This window comes from Lepisma saccharinum, chromosome 8 (genome assembly GCF_977018435.1).
Source record: "Lepisma saccharinum chromosome 8, izLepSacc3.1, whole genome shotgun sequence".
Taxonomy (NCBI): Eukaryota; Metazoa; Arthropoda; class Insecta; order Zygentoma; family Lepismatidae; genus Lepisma; species Lepisma saccharinum.
The window spans coordinates 35,467,257-35,489,193 of NC_139236.1; the positions used below are offsets into that span (position 1 = coordinate 35,467,257).

Genomic DNA, 21,937 nt, shown 5'->3' on the forward strand with positions numbered 1-21,937 from the left:
CTTTATTATTACATATATGTACCGTATCTGCCGGCGTATATGATGCATGCCCTTTTTTGTACACATTTTTGAGGAAAAAGCTTTATCACTGAATATTATAAATAATTTACAGTATTTCAAATATAAAGTAATATATAGGTCTGTCTACTTTCATCAAACAACTTACCTAATATAGCTAGGAAAGAATACAGTTTAATCTTCTTTGTCACACACCTCAAGGAAGCAAGAAAGAAATCGTCAAAGTCAGAACACAGAAAATTTTCCAGAAATGCGTATAAGACACACCCTGTTTTTCAGACCTATTTTTAAAGGAAAGAAAGTGCATTTTATACGCTGACAAATATGGTACATAATTTCACACACGAGATAAAAAGAATATTAAAATGGCTATAATTTAAGCACAAAATCTACTCTTTTGCACCATACTGATGCAAAATTAATGTATTTTTTAAAAATAATTTCCAGGACAATGCAAAATGGCATGAGGCATTTTCATGGAGACCCCTGCAAGATGCTCCAACTTTGGAAAAGTATTGAATGGTATCAGCAAATACCGGTAAATTCTCACCGATACTTTTTGATATCAATACAATGTCTCAGCCTTAAAAGTAATCGAAAAATTGACACTTCTATCCACTCTAATTGTTTCTTTCAAATGAAAATGGATTTCAAATTATGAAAATATTTATTACAAAGCAACCTTGCACAAACAGTAGAAATGCTACATAAACTGATTGCAGAATAGCTACAATTAAGAATGTCATCTTACTTTACATTAATTTTCATTTTTACAGGTGGTGGGTTTGCGCTTGCAGAAGCAAGCAAAGAATCAGGACTCAATAAACTTTTAGGTGAAAACTTGACACTGCTTAAATCATTACCACGTGAAGCAATAGTACTTATTGTGTGTCTTATGACTGTCATGGTTACACAGATTGTGTCCAACACAGCAACCTCAAATATTTTGTTGCCCGTTTTGGCAGAATTGGTAAGTTATCACCAAGTATTTTTACTTCTTTTGGATTTTAAAAACATGTAACAGTTGAAAAGTTCTGAATAATATGTTGGTTGATGTACGTAATATGATAATGGAAAAACTGCAATATACATCTGGCAGATAATGTATATGCATTGTGCTGGCACGGGGAACTTTACCTTTACCAGATAATGTACAGATACTTATCAATTTAATGGAAACACCTGAAAAAAGTGGAACTTACCAGATTAATATGGTGTTGGACCATCTTTCGCCCTCAGAACAGCTCTGATGGAGTCATGGAGTGGAATGGAGTCATAGAGATTGTGAATGGCAGCAAGCGGAATATTACACCATTCCTCGTGCAGTGCAGCACTCAATTCCATGAGAGAGGATGGAGGAGAACATCTGCGCCTGAGTCATGTCTCCAAAACGGACCACAGATGTTCAATTATGTTCAGGTCTGGGGATTGGGCAGGCCAGGGAAGGTGTTCAACTTTCTCCCGATGTTTCTCAAACCATGCCTCAACAGCTCAAGCTGTTTGAATGGGCGTATTATCATACTGGAATATTGGCATCATTACCCGAAAACAACATCTGGACCATCGGATGCACGTGGTCTCCTAAAATGGCAACATAATCACGGGCAATGACACGACAGGTTAGCGTCAGTACAGGACCCACCGAAAACCAGGATATTGCGGCCCGCATCATCTTGGAGCAGCCGCCATGTTTCACGGTTGGGAGGAAACACTGCCAATCATACGCTTCTTTCGGCATCCGCCAGACATAAACACAGCCCGTGGTTTGAAATAAGGTGAATGCTGACTCATTCGACCATATCACACGCTTCCAGTCATCAGCGGTCCATGTTGCATGTTCGTGGCACCATTTGTGTCGAGCTAAAGCATTATGGTCCCTTATCAGTGGTTTCGCCTGTGCAACCTGACCCTGTATGTTCATGTCATGTAACTCACGGCGAACTGTGATTGTCGACACTGGCTTTGGGAAGTGCTTATGGAGTTCCTCAGTCACTTGCACCACAGTTGCACAATGGTTTGTAGTGACAATCCGATTTAATGCTGACGGGACATGTCACTCAGGGTTTTCTTCCGACCACTGTTCCTCTTCGCCGATGTGGTTTTGCCGTGAGTTGTGTACGCTGTCATCTCCTTGGACACTGTCCCTCACTACACACAACACACACTTACCACTTTTGTCATGCTCGCACCACATAACCGAGCACCAACAATTTGCCCTCTTCGGAAATCAGAGAGGTCGCCCATTTTCCACTTTCACCGTCAGCTCAGTTCACTGCACACTGCCGTTCTACTGCTTCTCACGTAGTATGGAGGTTGCCCTACCACACCACAACCAACAGCCCGCCAGTCGCTGTCTGACTGTTGCCAACCCAGACATCTTTCCACCTTCAGGTGTTTCCATTAAATTGATAAGTAGTATCTGTATTTTTACTGAGAAAAATGGGATGGTGGATGACTTCTGCTGCATGCAGCTGTGTTTAAGAAGAGTTCTATATGTATGTATGCATGTATATGTGTGTGTGTGTAATATGTACGCCTTAAACTGGTAAACTTCTCAGTACCTCATAGTGTTTCACTTATTTTTTTCAGTCAGTGGCAATAAATGAACATCCATTTTACCTCATGATACCAGCAACAATCTGTTGTTCCTACTCTTTTATGTTGCCAGTGTCTACCCCACCCAATACTATTGTGTACACAGCATGTGACATGAAGACAACAGATATGGTAAGTTTATTGTATTGTTAAGTTTTATGCACTACAAGCTATTGTCATCTAATTCCACAATGTAGTTTATAGTAATGGCTTCTTCCCTAATCCCATTGAGTCTGATGATAGGGATAGGAAAATATTTGAAACGTCACTATTTGTAGTAGAAGGAAGTGTGTTGTCTGTGATATAAATAGTAAGAATGAACCAATAACAACAGTTGGCAAATACCAATATTCTATTGATCCAATATAAAGTTACAAATGTTCCATGAAGAATCTGAATAGTTCATTCACCTCCTTAAGTAGGAAACTCTAACAAACTGTGTATTTAAATATTTACATTACAAAACCAGGGTACTCGAACTACACCTTTAACTTTATCAGGGCAGCTGGTTTCAAATGAAACCATCCGAAATATACATTTCAGAATGACTGGTTTCAAACAAAACTAGAACCACATGTCATTTCTTGAAAATTACAGATAATATTTCCGTTGTCTTTTTGTTCACACATGTACATATGAAGGTATGACATTCATGAATGATGAAACAAAATATATATATATATATATATATATTGTTACTATTTTTAAGAAACTCATTTTGAAAATGTAATTTCTTTTCAAGCAAAAATATGCAATGTTATTTAAAACATAACATCCAAAAGGGGGTATTACTTTTCAACCATTGTTTCTTGACAAATGAAAAATATACAAATTCACAAGTTTTGTTTTTACGAATGAAATTTCTTATATAAACATGTTTGAAAATTATTTTTTTTCTTGCAAGTTTTGTCAATGTGGACAGAAATATCATCCCTGTGTGAGTCAGTAAATGCAAGCAATGTTTAGAACGAGTATGTCGTTATTCCAGCACCAGTGGAACTTGGTGTCAATGACTTGACTAACAGGCTTGACTTCAAAGCTGGAACTGAAGCAATTTCTTGAGCTCTGCCTTTCTGCCTGTACACAAAGGTTACAGGACCCTTTTATTTTTTTCCCTATCCTGATATGTGGAATCCTGAATTGTGGCACCACCCTATCCCTCCTCAGCTTGAAAAATATAGTATGTAACAGTGGTATGCTGCTAGAGCATGCCTACTCAGGTTGAGAATAGGTGATACTCTTTGAGGATAAATTATAAGAATGTATAGGAAAAGCAGTGTAGGTATCTTACAGAATAGATTTCCGGAAAATCAGTTCTACCATTGGCTCTATGGACGGTGGATGGACCCAATTTGCAGCAAGCCAATATGGCTAATGAACTTGTCTTTTTGGCCAAATCATTTAAAATGTAGTAAAATTCTGCACCGAATTACAGGTTATTGACATAAATATTAGAGCTGCCTGATATTAAAACACCAACACGATCTGACACTGATGTAGTACATAATGGTGGATCTATGGTGTGTGTAAAAAAGACTTCCTGATTTAAAATATTTTAAATTCCCCACCCCCTACATTTTATTAAATTTGAATACTATAGAAAATAAATGTTTCATCAACAGACTACCAATACTTCTGTGACAATAAACATAATACTTTTAATAATATATATTCTGGGGAAACATGAGTATGTGCAATTGTGCAACCTTTTTTTCTTTTTCTTTTTTAACATATTATCATTGTTGCATTGCAGATGAAAGCTGGTATTGCAATGAATATTGTGTGCATGTTAGTGATAATCCTGTTCATCAACACCCTTGGAATCGCAATTTATGACCTCCACACTTTCCCAGCATGGGCCAATGTGACGACGACGACGGCGATGTCAGTTTAACCAGATGATCTGAGTGAAAGGACATCGGAGCTCAAATAAACATCCAGGTGCCTTTAGCATTATACATAGAACCAAAAGTTCTACCATATTCCATTGTGTGTATCTACTGAATACAAATGTACAGTGAAAAACTTGTGTGGAACAGTATTATGTTAATATTGCTAACATTAATCACCTACAAGAGAAATAACAATCTTTTAAGTTTTAACAGGTGTTCTTTGCAGCTGGTTGAAATGTACAGAGTACAATAGTCATACAATCTTGATGCATGACACACAAAAGTGCTTTTGACTGGGATGTCTCGTTGAGAAAAAGTTGTGTACAGAGTGCCTAACTACAACTCCAATCCATGAACTTAAAAGTGCTGAATGTATATGACTAAAAAGTGACACTGTTATCTTTAGGTCGTACAAACCAAGTTTTGGCATACTCCACACTTTTCTATTAAAAAATGACTTGGATCATTCTTGAAACATAACTGGCTAACTTCACAATACTAGGTATATGATTCCACTGTTGAGAAAATATCAGGATAACTCTGCTATTGTAGTGACAATGTAAATTTCAATTGAAATTCTTTCTTCATAAAAAATGTGTTGCTTCATCTATTGTCATACACATGGGGGTATGCTAGTTACTTGCACAAAACCTGAAAATACACTGGAATTTATTCTACAAGAAATTGCTAATCATCAGATGTAAACAACAATTTTATGCTCTAGAAATGAAGATTTAAATTATTGAATACTTGAACGAACTATGGTCAATTTAATTGGCAGCTTTGGCTGGAAAACCATGTTTATGAACTACAGATCTGATTGAAAGCTGTGAATTGTATGTATTGTAAATAGTTTTGAAATAAAATATTATATTTTCATGCTTGTATTAATTATCTTGCATGTTTTACTTCGTTGTTTCGTGAACTGCTTTTCAACTTCCCAATATTCCTAATGCACTATAATACCATGTGCTGTAAATCACACACGCCCATATACCAAGTATACAGTGTATAGAAACTGAAACACTTTGTTTCCAATATTTCACAAACTTCTTGTTTAGAGATTGAATGAATCACATCAGAAGGTTATGAATTAGTTCTGAGCTAATACCACTTTGAATGAATATAAATATTAATGCTGTGATTCTTCTCGAGTCTCACAGATACTGCTGTTATTATTTAACATCACACTTAACTATGTGCTAAACAACCATAAGAATTCCATTTGAACTATACCATATAAATCTAACATTAAAAAAATTGCATAAGATAATCATTCACATTTCAGGAAATAAAAAACATGGTAGTAAGTTAATCATGATACATACGTATGTATTTATATAGTGATAAAGGAATTGGGAGCATAAAATTCAAGATCTCCATTTCTTAAAATATCATCCTGAAGCTCACAGGCTGAACGCTCATCAACCCAACTTCCACCGGATGCAGAGTGATAAGAAATTTCCACACAGTCAGGCAATGGCCTTTGCTGGTGATGAGAACACCTCCACTGTAACTTTCCACCAGCACCGAGGGATATCCCAGATGAACAGCTGGAGGTACAAAGTCCACCACATTGGGAGAAAAATCTAAACAATAAAAGCCCCTGGAGATGCAAAATGGACACACACCACCATCGAAACTTGCGGAGAACATCGACACAGCTTGACAAGATCACACCGAGAGATCGCAAGTCTACGAGGCAACAACCAGCCTGTAGCTCCACTCCAGTGGTTCCAGACTGACAGAGAGCAAAAGCTGAAAAACCAGCACAGCTCAATAAGCTACTGAATCTCCTGCACCCTCGCGTCGCCTTAAACATCAAAACCATCGGTCTCTCTGGTGTCTCCCACCCTTTCTAGGGCACTTGCTTTCCTCCCAATCATCGCAGACAGCAGCAGCTCAGGGCCGAGAACACCGAGCAAGGGGGTGAGTGACATTTAGCAGACTACAGCTCTCAATCTCCTTTATCCATACCACTCAGGGTAGAGGTGGTTCAGCAAGTCCCAAATTTGAAATCTATACCTCATTTCACTGAGCTACGTCCCCAGCATGACTCGATCCTGTACCAGAACCTAACGTCACACTACAATAATCCATCTTCCCATAAAATGCTGGTGCAAATGAACACTAATTGGGAAATTTTGTACAATTTCTTATGAAAAGAGTTTTGGATTCCAGAAAGAGTATTTTTATACCAATACCGAAATGATATCGGCTCAGTCCAAGATCAAATCCATTAAGATGGCCAGTTCTCCAAGTAATGAATCTGATCAACTTCTGATATGAATTCTTCAGTCCCTGAAGATGTAAATAAGTAGTTTATGACACAAGTACTTCAATTTTTGCATGGTGTTCAATATTATTTTGCAAATTTTCTTTTAAAAAATCAGGTTCTTGTGAGTAAAGTTTAAATTTAATTTAAACATCATATTTGCTTGACTTACCTTTTATCACGTTGATTGAAAGTACATGCATGTTGCAGACTTTGATTTACAGAAGTGTGTCATATTTTGTGGTGCATAGCACAATATCAAATTATCCTCCAATAGAAACTCTCCTGAAATGGCTGCCACCTCATTTTACTCATTAACCCTACACTTAGGACTATATAGACAGAGAATACGAGGGCTATTCAAGGAAAAAGTTTCCCCCTTTTTTTTTCTTTTTTCTTGTTTTTTTTTTTTTGGAGAAAGTATGAGCCCGATAAATGAAATGAAACTAGCAATGTGTTCTTTTGTGTTTCCTCTACATTTACACACAATGCAATGTTTGTGTGGGCTACCGTGCATGCGCGGCACGTGATTAGCATGGGTCATGCAGTGAGAAACGTGCCCTGGCCATAGCGAGTCATGGCAGAACAACGTGTTTTGGCGGTGTGGAGTAAAGAAGAGATTCGTTCTGTGATCCGGTATGAGTGGGCAAATGGTCTTGCTCCTATCGACATCCACAGGAAGCTGGTTGTTGTTTATGGAGAGACTGTAATGTCAGTGTCAGTCAGGTTTCATCGCGTTGGGTCCCACGACAACTCACTGCAGAACATCTCACGACGTGTATGACATGTTGCCTGGATTCTCTGACCCATACCACAAGGAAGGGAACAACTTTCTCTGCCATATTGTGACTCAGGATGAAAGCTTCGTTCATCACTACACTCCAGAATTCAAACGGACATAGATGGAATGGAACCAGCCGTGAAAAGTGTTCTTTGTTCCCTGGACCCCGAATTTTTTGCAGATGGCTTTCAAAAACTTGTGCAACGATGGGACAAATGCTTGTGCTGCTTTGGAAATTACGTTGAAAAGTGAGAAAGGACCATGTTACTTGGTGAAACTTGATTTTTGTCTGTAACTTAAGAAATGAATTTTTTGCAACATAGGGAAACTTTTTTTCTTGAACGACCCTCGTAGATAGTGTTAATATTGTCAGTCTTGTTTAATATTGTCTGAATTCTATTAGGTTTCCAAAGTAATACAACCACAGTGGAACCTCGATTTTACTTTTTTCAAGGGACAAAGTTGAAAAAATTAAAATACGGGAAAATGTGAAACAGGAAAATTCTATAACATTTTGCTATGTTGGGACCATCACGATTGAATGTATAATGCGGGAAATGTAAAACCTGGAAACGTAAAGTGTGGCTCCACTGCACTACATGTCTTGGCAAAAAGCTTAAATTTTAGAGGAAAGTGATAGCATTATCAAAATGATGGAATACATTCCTATAATTATTACTGAAGGAGGACATAGGCATCACTACATACATATTTCTTTTATATTTAAGAGAACAGTAAGTACTACATCGCACATCATGACAAAATACGATAAATGCTTTCTCTATGGTAACAGTCTCCGTACCATATTGTTATTTACGTTCTGTTTGCTTTTGTTTTACCCAATTCTAAGCTATGAGTTTCACTGGAAAAATTTTGGGGCACGTTCATATGGAGCAGACCAGGTCAGGGAATATATACCACTGTTATTTTTCACTGCCCTAACTCCATTGCTTTCAAAAACTCTTTGTTTCATGCAAATTTCTAGCACCGTTGCATTAGCAATAAAGCATGATATTCTGGCTTCTTCAAGCTTTTACAATATTCCTGGGAGAAAAAAGCAAAAACTGGTTCACATGACAGTTTTGTTGCATCATGACACTGCATCTGCACACAGAACTGGGTGACTTTCTGAAGCTCTCTAGCAGCAATCTTTTTCTCTTCTCCATTTAGTGAAGGTTTAACATGATTTTTGTTTTGTATATTATTCTACACTAAATTTTTTGCTATTTTAGCCTATAAAAATTATTGAATTTTAAATCAAGAAAAATTTAAGTGTGTTTACAGTTTACATATTACACTTCCTTTCATATGAGCTTCACCCCATCAGTTCATATATTTTGTTTCCTTTCTTAGAGCCTAATAAACAGAATTAAATGATTACGAGATTAATGTTCTTTCACCAAAAGTGAAATTCCTTATGTACATTATTCTATAAATTATTTCTTTAAAGATATTTAAATCGGTGATTAAAAAAGAAATCACTCAATTTAAATCAACCAGATTTAAATCAAACCACCTTGATTGAAATGTGTTGAGGAACAGGACGATGCCCCATATTTTGCATGCACGTGTAACAAACATGAGTTTTATTTGTTTATTTACAGAGGTGAGCATCCTAAATTTAACTCCCTCTCATAGTCCCCTGAACATTGCGAGGGGAATGCAGGTGGATGGGATCCCTCCAGTTAAAAAAAAAAAAGATTCTCAAAGCATCCCCTCACTGGTCTGTGTCACCACATTAAACTATAGAAGCATTCCCCAGCTATTACCATGGCTTGAGCACATTCCCCCAATCCTACACCTATCTACATAAAAATCTGAAAATTGCTCACCTACAAAAGTCATTCTCTTTCCCTTGATAAAGCCTTCAGATTTTTGCAGTCCAGTTGGACACTTTGCAGTTAGTAGCTTGATTCACATGAATAACTTCCCTTACTTGCATCATTGTTATAAATAAATAAATAGAAGTTAAATATTACTTCTATACTCTCAATGCATTCAGTTTGCTCCTTCACTACCAAAAATATTAAATCCAAAATTTACTTTTTCTCAGCCTTTCTTTCCTTTTTCTTAACATTTATTTAAACGCCCCCTACTTAAGTATAGTTGGAAATTAAGAAAATATATATTTTTATTCAATGAAAAACCTCTACCACAAAGCTGGTTAGATGAAAACTGAAGCTGTACTTTAACAAGAGATTTAGACTAGCTTTAATTATTAATGCATGTAAAAATTAATGCTTCAGACTTCATCCTGGATGGGGAATGGCCACATTACTTTACATAATATTTTTACAAAACTTCACACATACATGAATATAATTCTTAAGAAATAAGTGAACAAATCATAACCATAACTCAATACAAACTCCAGTACAGGTATATAACAATGCAAATTCGTTATACTCTAAAAAATAGCAAAAATTCTTGACCACAAGCATAATTTCTTGCTTTTTCCTTGACCTACCTGTTGATTTCTTGACTGATAGATACCCTACTATGGTACAAACTATGATAAAGATGAAGGCACAGAGCTTTAGAGAATGCTGCACATTTTGGCAGTGTAAGGACTGACTGCACCAGCCACTCACTCACTGCTCACATGCATTTGAGACTCAACACCACCACCGACACAGCAGTAAGAGCATCAATATTAGTATCAACTTAGCCCTAGTTTATAAAGATTAAAATGTTATTTCAATATTTTTTTTTAGCAATTGGTAATCTCGCTCATTACTGTTCAAATGTACAGAAAAGTAACTTAATTCCGTTACTTGTTACAAAAAAAAAGCACCCAAGTTAGTCATCATTACTAAAGAAAAAAGTTACTTGTAACTGCATCATGAATTTTTAAATTTGAATTTGAATTTAAAATTTTGGATGCGTCAGCACTTGCACCCGTCACATTGTACGGCATCCAGCCCCTTACCATAAATAAAATAACACAATTGCAATGTCGTGTTATTAAAATATTAAAATTTTCTGGCTTTCGTTAAAAGCTGAGGCTGCAAAGAGGCACTCGGCACACATAAGGACAAAAGACAGGACAACACACACAATTATACTGGCCTAGGGCCAGTCGCCAGAGCCTCGTTAGTCTGCAAAAAGCAGTCCAGGGTGTACTACATGGAAGTGAGGGTGACAATTGGGTGTACTAGTTGGAAAGTCACCTCTTACACCCCAACGGCATCATGACTTTAGCTTTCTTCATATCCTGAAACGTGTGTGTAATAGTGACCTTGTAATCCAAAATGCAAATCTATGTTATACTTAGTTATTTGAAAATGAAATTTTTACCCGAGTTCTTGTTCCAATTTTCTGTTCAAATTGATAACTGAAAGTAAAAGATTTCTTCCAAACCACCATTTTCAAATGATCAAAGTTCCATATGCCATACACCTGCTAGAGAATTCATCATAAGCACAGAATACAAGTTTTGCTCGTTTCATTTTTCCCAAGAGAAAGGTTACTCTTAAAGACTACTAACTTTTTCAAATGTTTTCAGATATTTATTTTTGGTTACTTTCAAGACAATGTAACGATACATTTACATCATATATAAACACAGTCTTTGGCTAAAAAGCAAGAATAAATATCACAACTCTGTGTTAAATAATTTCTTTCCATTTTTACAGTTCCATAAACTTACATAGCTGTTGGGTGTATTTACAAATAAAATATTCTTTCTCTAAAAAAAAAAAAAAAATAATAAAACCAAACAATATAATAAAAGAGGGATTCCGCTTTAAACTTTAGGTCCAGTCCTGATTAGCCTATGAGCATAAAGTGGACTTCAAAACGAACTCTTGACAATAGAGAGGGTTTGCATTCACATTTTTTTTCAAAAATTATGCATATTCACTTTCATTTTATGCACTACTTTTAACTGAACATTTTGAGGAACAGTTAAAAGTATAAAAATGTCTTAAAAACTTTCTAATGACAAAAACGTGTACATGATCAATCAAAATTCTTAGATTTTTTAATAGTAAATATCATTCACAATTTTATTAAAATGTGTACGTATGGACTTTAAATTGATATCATGTCTCTATTCAGTTTTTTAAATTTTTATCTTGTTGCATGTGACTGACAGCACTCTGCTATTCTAAAAAGAAATTAGTATGCAAGTTTGGTGCATGTCTGTATATACATATATTGGGACAGCAGGATGAACTGAGGCTGTCATAAGAATTAACTATGCAAAATCACACAGCATTTGTATCTCTCTCCAGAAATTAAGGATTAAAAAAATAAAAATCGAAAACACCAGCAAAATTAATATACGTCACATATTCTGATTTCACGCACACACACATACCAGAACAATATATTTAAAACCCACAGAACATCATCTAACTTTCTTCAAAAACATACACATTATGGTACATTTCATAAACTGTGCTCTTTATGTAAACCCACCTTCCAACTGTGCACTGCTAAATACTCTGCTAATGTTATTTGTACATAAATTTTCCTACAAAAGTGGAATCTTTATGTACTGCCTAGGTACAAACACACATAATGTACTTACTGTTCTGCATACAAAACAAGCACCTTCCTAAAAGAAGTAGTTGCACAAATGACGCTCTATTATTTTTCTGCATACCCTAATGACAGAAATAGAATTATGCTCGTAGAACTTCCATTTAAAATCAAGGATAAAAACATTAAAATTTTATTTTCAGCAACAGGAGGGGTAAAACTTTGCTCTAATGCCCAAAGAAAGGAACTACTGCAGGAACACAAATAAGCTAAAATAAAACATTTTAAAAACTACTCAGATCAACTGATAGCAGTTCACTACACTGTGCTATTTCTCAAGATAAAATGCAAGCAAGCAGTAATACTGGTAACAACTACACATGAAATCCTGTATTCGTTCAACGGAATCTAAAAACACATCATCCTGCTGTCCCAGCAATCATTTGTACATCATATATACTATTTCTGTATGATTTAGACTTAGGCCTCAGTCAAACACTGCACTGTTATTTGATCTATTAAGCATTCATTCTCACAATGCTAAATTGCATGCATTACATGCACAACTCCTTTCGCATCCCAGTATAAGCACCGAGTATCAGAAATGGGGAAACACTACATCATGGCATTTAAAACATGTCACAATAGTTTGCAAAAAGGATGAACAATTACTCTACAATTTGCGTGTGATGTATCAAAAGGAGAGCAATTTAAAAAATTTTGCCTAGACCTTTTTTCAACCTTCAACAAATAACTTACTACTCCTCCACCACTCCAGCCAGTACTAAAAAGACTCTCCACTCCAAATACAAAGACTTTTTCTACATTTTAATCTATAAAATATTCTAATAAAATAATGAACTTTACAATTTCACAACATTCACATGAATTGTCAAAATGCTTCATATTTTCTTCATCACACATGTATGAAAACAATGAGTCAAGTGTTTTGCTTCACCTTTCATACGTTAGTGTATACAAATGCATTTAAAACTGCACTTTTCAGTATCGAATTAAAATTTGAAGCTCACCTAAAGAAGAAGGAACTGATAATATATTTATAAGCAGTGCAACTCTTCTCCTTTCTTTGCAAAGTTATAATTAGTTTTCATTTCATGCACAGAGTTTATCAGGGTAGGCCAAAAATCTAGATTTTATTTGGTTCAATTACGCAAGCATTGATTATGCAACTAACTGTGGCTTGTCATTAAAATCCACATTGGTTTAATGACAAAGTGTGCATAAAAAACTACTTCCTCATTATTCGTTTGGACAAGTATTATAAATATTCGGAAAGCTCTCTCTGTTTCCCAAACTAATAAATAATTTTGCACTGAAACTGGCAATAAGAAACTACACTGTATAATTTCATAAAACATCCTAACAGTGACTACTCCCTACAATCAAAGCTCGTACAAAAATCTCACGATTTGGCCCATTCATATTCAGTGAATATGTCAAGTATATCATGCAACAAGACATATTTACATTTTATGCTGTTCCAACTCTGTTTCTTTCAAGAGGAGTTAACAAACAATTAGAAGTTAATAACATTAAAAAAAAAATTAAAAAATTCCCCATGACCAACAAATTCAATGTAACTCATGAATATTATGTCAAACAGAATTATTTTTGTGGTTTACTTTGAGTTTAAAAAATAGAAATATGTATGCACCAAGTAATATGTTTAACAAACGTCACACATATATTTCACAAGTCAGTTACATTTTCAAAATGTAAGCAGTAACTGAGTGGAAGTTCTATTTTGCAGAGAGAACCCTTGACAGAGTCAACATAGTGAACTTAAGCTCCGAGGTCACTTGAAGCACAAACAAAATTGCTAACTTTTCTTTTCTCGTGAGAGAAAAAAGAGAATTCTCACTCTGGCAATGTAACTTGCCACACAATAAGGTGACTCCGTTCCCCTTTGCTCAGTGCTCTCGCTTTAACTTCCTCTGCATCTGGTTCAGGAACTCCTTCCCCTTCTTCGTCTTCGCCATCTCCTACAAGGAAAGAATAACGATTACAACTGGAATGAGAAAAGTGCATCTCCACCTCTGGGTGTGGCTGCATGAAGCATACAAATGTGAGTTGTATTCTGTAGTCAATTTATTATACTGTAATAGCTTTGGGTATTTATCATATTTTGCACCACTTTTCTGCCTCTTTCGGCTAATCATGATTGTGAGGATGAATGATGATTAAATGAACTTGATATGATGCAGAGAAAATATTCATATACCTATGATGAGCATGATCTCACGCAGGAATTTTTCCATTGTTGTTCCTGCCAAAATGGCCTTGAGACTATCATCAATGGGTTTTGAGGAGGATACAAGTTGTCATAGCACCTTCTTGAAGCTGAGTTCGAGACGTGCCTTAATGCCATGCACAGTGAGCAGACTTTAGTGCATTTATGTTTTCAGGGTGTCTACCAAAACAACAAATCCAAGATTCTTAACTTTTTCATCATTTTTCTTAACCTATATTCATTCAACCCCTACTTAAGTAAAGTAGAAATTAGCAATTAAGAAAATTTCATTTATATAATGAAAAACCCCTACCAAAAGGCCAGTTAAGTTCAAAACTGAAGCGGTATTTAACAAAAGATTTAGACTTGCTTTATCTAGTAATGCATCCTGGGCTCCATTTGACAGACTAGCAAGGTTCTGGCATCTAGACTCTCAGCCAGTATAATCTAGCGTGGCTCATGTTGTTGTCCCTATATATTTGCAATTGTCCCTTCATCCATTTTACCACCATTCATCTTCATCTTTACAATTAGCCAAAAGGGGCAGAAAAGTGAAGTAAAATAAAACTAAATCAATCAATCATTGTAATAGCAAAATTCTTGACTTTTAACGACTTCTTGACTTACTTGTTGATTTCCATGATTTTCTTGACCGATATACACCCTGATTTTTCATATGTGACGGATTGGAGGATCAACGCTATTTCATAGCTTCATTAATAGTTTTTCTCCAAGTGTATTTATATTTCACCCATCGATGAAAGAAGGTAGTGCTGAAATATTTTTAGTAATTTATGTCCTGAAATATTTCCAGAATTATTTAAGTTAAACCTCTGAAGATACAATGGTACTTGTACATCACTTCTTGTAGTCTTTAATATCTTTTATCCCTCTTTAGGCTTAATTGTGATAATTAGGATGAAAGGACATGCATAAAAAAACACCACGCACAGACTGGGACTATAATCTGCTGTGCTGAGTGCATCAAGTCAACCATCGAGTATGGTCAGCCATGAAGGTGGTGACGATAAAATGGATTATACCTAATACTCTATTTAGTTAAGGCCCAGAGTTTTTTTTAAATATTATTATTAGTACTGTTATTAATTCGGTGCTGGACAAACTTAAAGAAAATCAGACTATCTTCCTCATAATCGGTTTCCATTTCTTGTTAAGGACAACCACATGAAAAGGACAGCAGTGGTCAGTGGAGAATTCACTTCCATATGGAAAGTTCAAAAGAGGGCTCGGAGGAAGGGGGAGGGGGAGGCTGAAACACAAAAATGTAGCAGCACCATAAACCTAGCCCTGAGCTATGCTCTCTCTCCATCTGTTGGGAGAAGTAGGGGGAACTACTGTTGACAGTTTCACATCTTTCCAGGGGGGGGGGGAAATCTGATTTACACAGACTTTATACAAACAGATCTGGCATATGTCACAGCTAGCAACTCATAAATTCTTCCATTGATCAAACTGCTGACAAAACTCCCAAAATCTGCGAAAAAAATATCCTGAAGCAAATCAATTTTCCAAATTCTGCAATTGCTGGCTAAGAGGTCTCGCACTATTATCATATCCCTGAACACTACTAAATCTCTCTCCATTCCATTAGCAGAACGTGAGGGCTTCATACGGGCAGTGCCGTGATTCGAGGATGGATCAATAAGGTACACAGATATTACAGCACGACATAAAGTCTTGCTTGATACTCTCATATGTATGGTACTCCCATGTGTGAAGAAATTTAATGAACATTATACATTACATACTTGCCAAGGAGAGGACTAGTTAATCAGCTGACAAAGACCATCAGTCTCAGTTGACCAATGACATTGCTGATGTTTCCATCAACAACCTGTGACAATTCTATAATTTTAGTACTATGCTTACAAATATAAAATGCCAAATTTTATGTGTACAGATTTGAAAAATATATGTTAGGTATGCAGTTTCTTTTCCTAAAATGTCATTTATATTCAATATTCAATGTGACAAGTTTTTTCTGAGGCGAAAAAATGACAGCTGTTGACCATCTGTACCCCCTTTGAGAATTACATGGATATTTCTTTAATCAACAGTTTTGATGACTTATATAACATGAAACTTGTTTCAGGGTGTGGAAACCACAAATGCATGTGATATTTGATCGCAAAGTATGGCTCACATGAAGTAAAGAAACTTCCTATCCTAGACTACATACATATTTGTTTTGTCAATATACCACTTATTACACACATATACCAAAAAAAAAAAAACGTTTGGCAAATGCTACACTCCTAACCTAATTAAAATGTCAATAATGATCTAACACAAACATCAAATTACTAACAGCATTGAACCTAACACTACAAATCTGACAAAAATATATCACTTCTGAAACAAATATCATGAAGACATGCATACATACATTGAAAATATGCATTTTTTTTGCTACAAGATTACAGGGGTCAAGTTAAACATGAATATTTGGATCTCGCTTAAAAATTCATACAGCCCAAATTTCCATATACACCACAAATTAAGAAGCAGTATCACAGTAGAGCATACCCACAGTCCCACACTGCAGTACAACACATTGAAGCTCAATCTAGTACTACATGACTGACTACAAGATGTCATTATACAGATGGATGATATAGGAAATTTGATATCGCAATATATCAAGAAAATATCGTCACAGACGATATGATACAATATTTTTTCCGTATCATGATATCGGTGATATATCTTCTCCATGAGATATATCACCAAAATATCATGACAATATATCACCTAGCTGATATCACCTGGACGATATATCACCCAACACTAGACATCATCTGCAGTAAATCCTCTGCCCAAGTTTCACTGTTGTCAAAATGGTACTCCCCATCTGTTAACCACTGAAACTCCCAACAGTGTTATATAATGCAAGCCATGTACTTGACGTAACCACATGCAACAACATTGTTTCTAATAGATTCCCTATAAACCATGATGCACAAAACCAATAACATTTTATTAAAAAAACACTCCAAATAACAAAGAATCAACATAATTTCACACATATAAAAACATTTCTTATGGAGTTGGCAATGATATAATAAACAAGTACCACATAACACCATTTCCTACTTCACTTTGTGAACTAAAGACAACAGTCAATGCTGAAACAATACAATACTTCCATACTTAATAAACTGCTCATTTTTTTAAAAACTTTTTAGTGAAGGCACAAAAAGTCAACAGTATCGAAAGATGTAGTTCTGATATTTTAATATTATTCTCCATAATTTTAACTTTTTTCTTTTCAACTGTTTACATCTCAAAATACATACAAGCTAGTATAGATATGTGAAAATAAATGATTATGTACTTTCATGATCTGAAATGCAATGACATTTTATTAAAAGTTAACAAGACCTCTTGTGCATGTACAGGCACCTCACTTAGTACCATGGAAGTTTATCTCATTATGTTTGTAAAAAATAGTTATATCTAAATTTAAGTAATATTTTCTATTCTCTCTCTTTGTGCAAAATATTTTTTTATTCTTCTTAATGGAGATTGAAAAGTGTTCTGATTACGGTTAGAAAACATGAAGATATGCATCAATATTATGCTGTATAAGACCCTGTACACACGTGAACTGCATCATTGCACCAATACAGAAGTCGTTCTTGGGGGAGACACAAATAAACATAATCAAATGTTGAAATGTCCTATGTTTGGTGCAGAGAATGATTTATTTCTTCACCATGGAAAACACTGTGAATGTTGAATGCTACCATTTGTATGCAATTGACTGGTGCATGAAAACTGCAAGTTACATGTATCCTCAAACAAATATTGAAATTATTACAAGAAGAAGTGGAGGTGTTGGAACACCCACTTTATGGCCCAGACCTGGCTTCAAATGACTCATCTTTTGGAACATATTAACATATGAATGGAAGGTGATTGATATGTTTCTGGGAGTGACAAACATTGTTTTACACATAAATAAGTATTTTAGTCCAGTATATTAACAATGATAAAGTCCTACAAATTGATTAATCCTAGCTTTGTCTGTTAGAAATAAATTTCTTTTCACCTGCTAAGTTTTAAACATAAATCATCAAATCACTAAATAAAAAAAGTATACCAAGAACACTGTCTTAACCTAATGGAAAAGTATGTGAATAATGTACTCCTACTAGGGATCAAACTTGGACCTCTGCATTCCATGTCAATGTTCTACCATTGAGCTTCATGGAATGTTTGATCTCTGGCTGGAGAATAATTATTTTAACCCAACTTTTCATTAAATTATAAAATATCCTTTGCCTGCTGTAAGCCATTTCTTATGGTTTATTATGGGGAAATTGTTACCTTCCACAATGATGGGATATGGTCTAAAAAATCTAATTTATTCAGGTGAAATCCTGATAGAAGAAAATAATTGCAGTGTATTAATTTGTAGTCTGGACAATTGGGAAGTCCCATGATTATAGGAACAGGTTTCTTCAATGGTGGAACAAAAAAAGTCACCGAAATTAATCAAATAAAATAAACACATATGCAGATACATAAACATGTTTCATGTGTATATCAAGAAAACTGTGCTTTGTAATTCACTGATAGCGATTATAGGGAAAACGTACACACACAAGAAGTCTTCTTACCTTATATTATAAAACAAACACATACCAACATAATATCTAGTCCCAACCATACTTCAAAACCCATTACAGAATTATTCTTATCCATTTTTGACTTAGTATTATGGACTCCTTCATGCCCTACTTCGATACTTCATTTTCTCAAATGCTACTATGCAAATACATGTGTGTTCCACCAAACTCCCTTTGAACATGCAGCTCTTACGGTGCATATGGTTTCCAAACACAACCACAGGTGCAACTTTTCCCCCAATAATAATAACGTGTTTATCCAGAGGGTACTGGTAGTGTTAAGTAGTGTGTGTCAGGAAGGAAATGAGAGAGAAAGAGCAGAGGAAGGATAAATAGAGGAAGCAGAAGATTCTGTCACCATGCTACTCAGTGAAAATGCCTACCAAGAGAGGTCAACGGAGGAACCTTTCCTGGCCTTTACGTACAATCGCTTGGACATTGCCCTTCTGTAAATGGCCAATCGTCTAACATATTTATGGAGCTAGTGTGAGGTAGTTGCCACACAATTAGGTGACTAGCAGTGTCCTGTTCATCTTCTGCATCATCCACTGCAACGGATTGAAATCAGGAAAAACACCCAGTTATTTAAAACAGAAAAAAAACAAAATAATATGGGAACAAATTTAAAAAAAAAGATAAATAAAAAAGACAATGAATTTCAAACAGAACTAAAATTTGTAGTAAACAAAAAATATGTATATAATTTCTTTTGTTTGTTGCAGTGATGATACTTCAAAATTATTCAAAATGGTACACCAATGTTATTTATTTTGCTGTGTGTTCCAGGACCCTTTGGAACCTTCTGCTAACAGAGAGGACAAAAACCAAAGAAAAATAAACAAATATCTTCCAATATTTTTAGATTTAATTAGTAAATTTAAAGACTTGATATCCATCAACTGTTATCCAGTCACTGGATGTAAAAACCACTGCAAACTCACATAATTTTATTCTTATTTATGCAATTATTTTTATTTCACTTAGCATCATCTTATGCAAATCCTTCCTATTAACAAATAATTTTAAAAAATCACTGGAGGCAGTTGTATAATTACTTTTATTTGACTGTATGGGAATGTTTTTAAATTCTATAAGATGTCTATATGATAATAGATAAGATGAAGAATCATTCGAATGAGAATAACTGACCTCTGCTTTACTCAACTTTCCACACACTCAACCCCTAATTATGAAAAACAAGCTAATACTACTTTTAAAGTAACTCTGTACATTAATATAACATAATGTAAAGGCAATATACTGCCATAATAGAGAGCATAATGCAATACAAGAATTGCCAATGACCAGTTAAAATCAGTTTTCTCTCTTCAAGGTTTGCTTTAGAAGGGGATTAGATCTAGTTGAGTTTCTCTTTTTAGCATGCAGAACACTGATATCCACAAGTAAAGTCTGGAGGTGGAAAAAGGGTACTCCCACCCCCTTATTCCCAAAGTAATGAAAAATAATAAGGACTATATACCATTTTAAATGTCCTTGTAGAACAAGTAGTATGGTTATAATATATAAATAATACTGGAGGCAATTCGAAAACAAAATGTATTTCATCCAGCTGTAAAAATTTAGTAGGTACATCTTCTTACACTATGTCCAAAACCAGGTATATAAATAACTAACGAAAACGGGTAAAGCAGACAGCACATTTGAAATGAACAGGAATTCTAAAGTTAAGGAAGTTAGAATTATCATAGAAGCGAAGAGTCCTGAATTAGAAAAGAAAAACAGGTAAAAGATGAAATGGTGAAAATAAAATCCACAGAAAACCAAAGCCATAAGTAAAAAGTGTTCCAAGAGATTCAAGAGGAAGGTGATAACCAAAGTAAATGTGATTAACTAAAGAAACAATTTTGAATGCAAAATAAGTGTCACCATCAAAAGATAGAAATATGAATCTTCTCTGCGTATGTGTACAATATTCACCGTTCTCTCTTCTTTCTTTCAAGAAAAAGTGCCATTAAAAATCAACAAATAAAAGTGATAGCTTATGATTTCAAATATCTGTGTCCTTATATACACAGAGTATGATTATGGGTAGCTTTTCACTTGGATGAGTGTCTGTGTGACAATAATGCTTCAACAAGAGTCACAAAAGCAAAGTACAGCTTATGATGAACCTGACAAAGAGCAATAATCAGTTCAAAGATGTCACTGTCACACAACATCCACAAATTTTCTCTGTGTAGAGGACAATAAGATGAGCAACTTTCCTTAGAAACCTTTGAGGCATTGTTTCCAAACTACGAGACCTTGAAAAGTTGCATTTTCTATCCTGTTTGTATGAGACATAAAAAAAGTAAAGTGCTCCCCTGTGCTTTGCACCATGCCATGAAGGTGTATAGGAGGCCTGGAATTAGGGCCCCACACTTTCTTCATCACGGCCGAAGATGGGGGCGATGTGATCAGAACCACGTTCATCACATCAAAGTTGTATGTATGTGACATGCAGCACAGATTCATGGTTGCCACTCTCATATATTTTTTCTGTCTGAGAAGGTCTTACTTTCTTCCCCTTAAATCAAGAATGAATAACCATTCATATTTACATGAATATCCTATGCTTCATATCTTTTATCAAGGAGTGTTCATACTTCAGACCCTCACCCTTGCCTTGATGGGTCACATACTGTGACCATGGTGGATAAAATTTTGTTACTTTCCAACAGAAAAAACTAATGTCAGCGGCAACCATGAATGTGGCATACAGGATAAGAAAATTCTGTTCTCGTAACATCAAAATGAACCTCAATGAACAACATTCATTGTTCATTTAATGTTCTCTACGTGCTGTGTAAGTTTCAGCATTGTATGGGCACACCCTGTGTGTGTGTGTGTGTGTGTGTATTTGTCAGCATATACAGGATGATTCAAAAGTTTCATCCCATAGGACACCTCTTATTGGTGCACATAGCAAAAAATTAGAAGAGTTGTTGGAAATACGTAGGCTTAAATAAAAAGTGCTTGAATTTTTCA

General features: G+C 35.3%; 2 protein-coding genes across 16 annotated transcripts in view; one reads left to right on the forward strand and one right to left on the reverse strand.

Annotated features, from left to right (window-relative positions):
* LOC145990936 (solute carrier family 13 member 2-like) overlaps positions 1-5,381 on the forward strand; it is a 75,329-nt gene extending 69,948 nt beyond the window's left edge. For both annotated transcript variants that reach the window (XM_083126479.1, XM_083126478.1), the window contains exons 10-12: positions 795-988; positions 2,608-2,745; positions 4,367-5,381. In XM_083126479.1, the coding sequence (XP_082982605.1) occupies positions 795-988; positions 2,608-2,745; positions 4,367-4,507 (473 nt within the window). In that variant the 3' untranslated portion in view covers positions 4,508-5,381. The remainder of the gene's footprint in view (positions 1-794; positions 989-2,607; positions 2,746-4,366) is intronic.
* A 5,676-nt stretch (positions 5,382-11,057) lies between these two features.
* syd (JNK-interacting protein syd) overlaps positions 11,058-21,937 on the reverse strand; it is a 137,023-nt gene continuing 126,143 nt past the window's right edge. For 12 of the 14 annotated variants that reach the window (XM_083126488.1, XM_083126490.1, XM_083126495.1 and 9 more), the window contains 2 exons: positions 19,333-19,497; positions 13,921-14,049 (listed from right to left, as the gene is read on the reverse strand). In XM_083126488.1, coding sequence (XP_082982614.1) covers positions 19,367-19,497 — 131 coding nt within the window. In that variant the 3' untranslated portion in view covers positions 13,921-14,049; positions 19,333-19,366. Of the gene's footprint in view, positions 14,050-19,332; positions 19,498-21,937 lie in introns of those variants that run through there. The other 2 variants (XM_083126481.1, XM_083126494.1) reach the window with 2 other exon arrangements.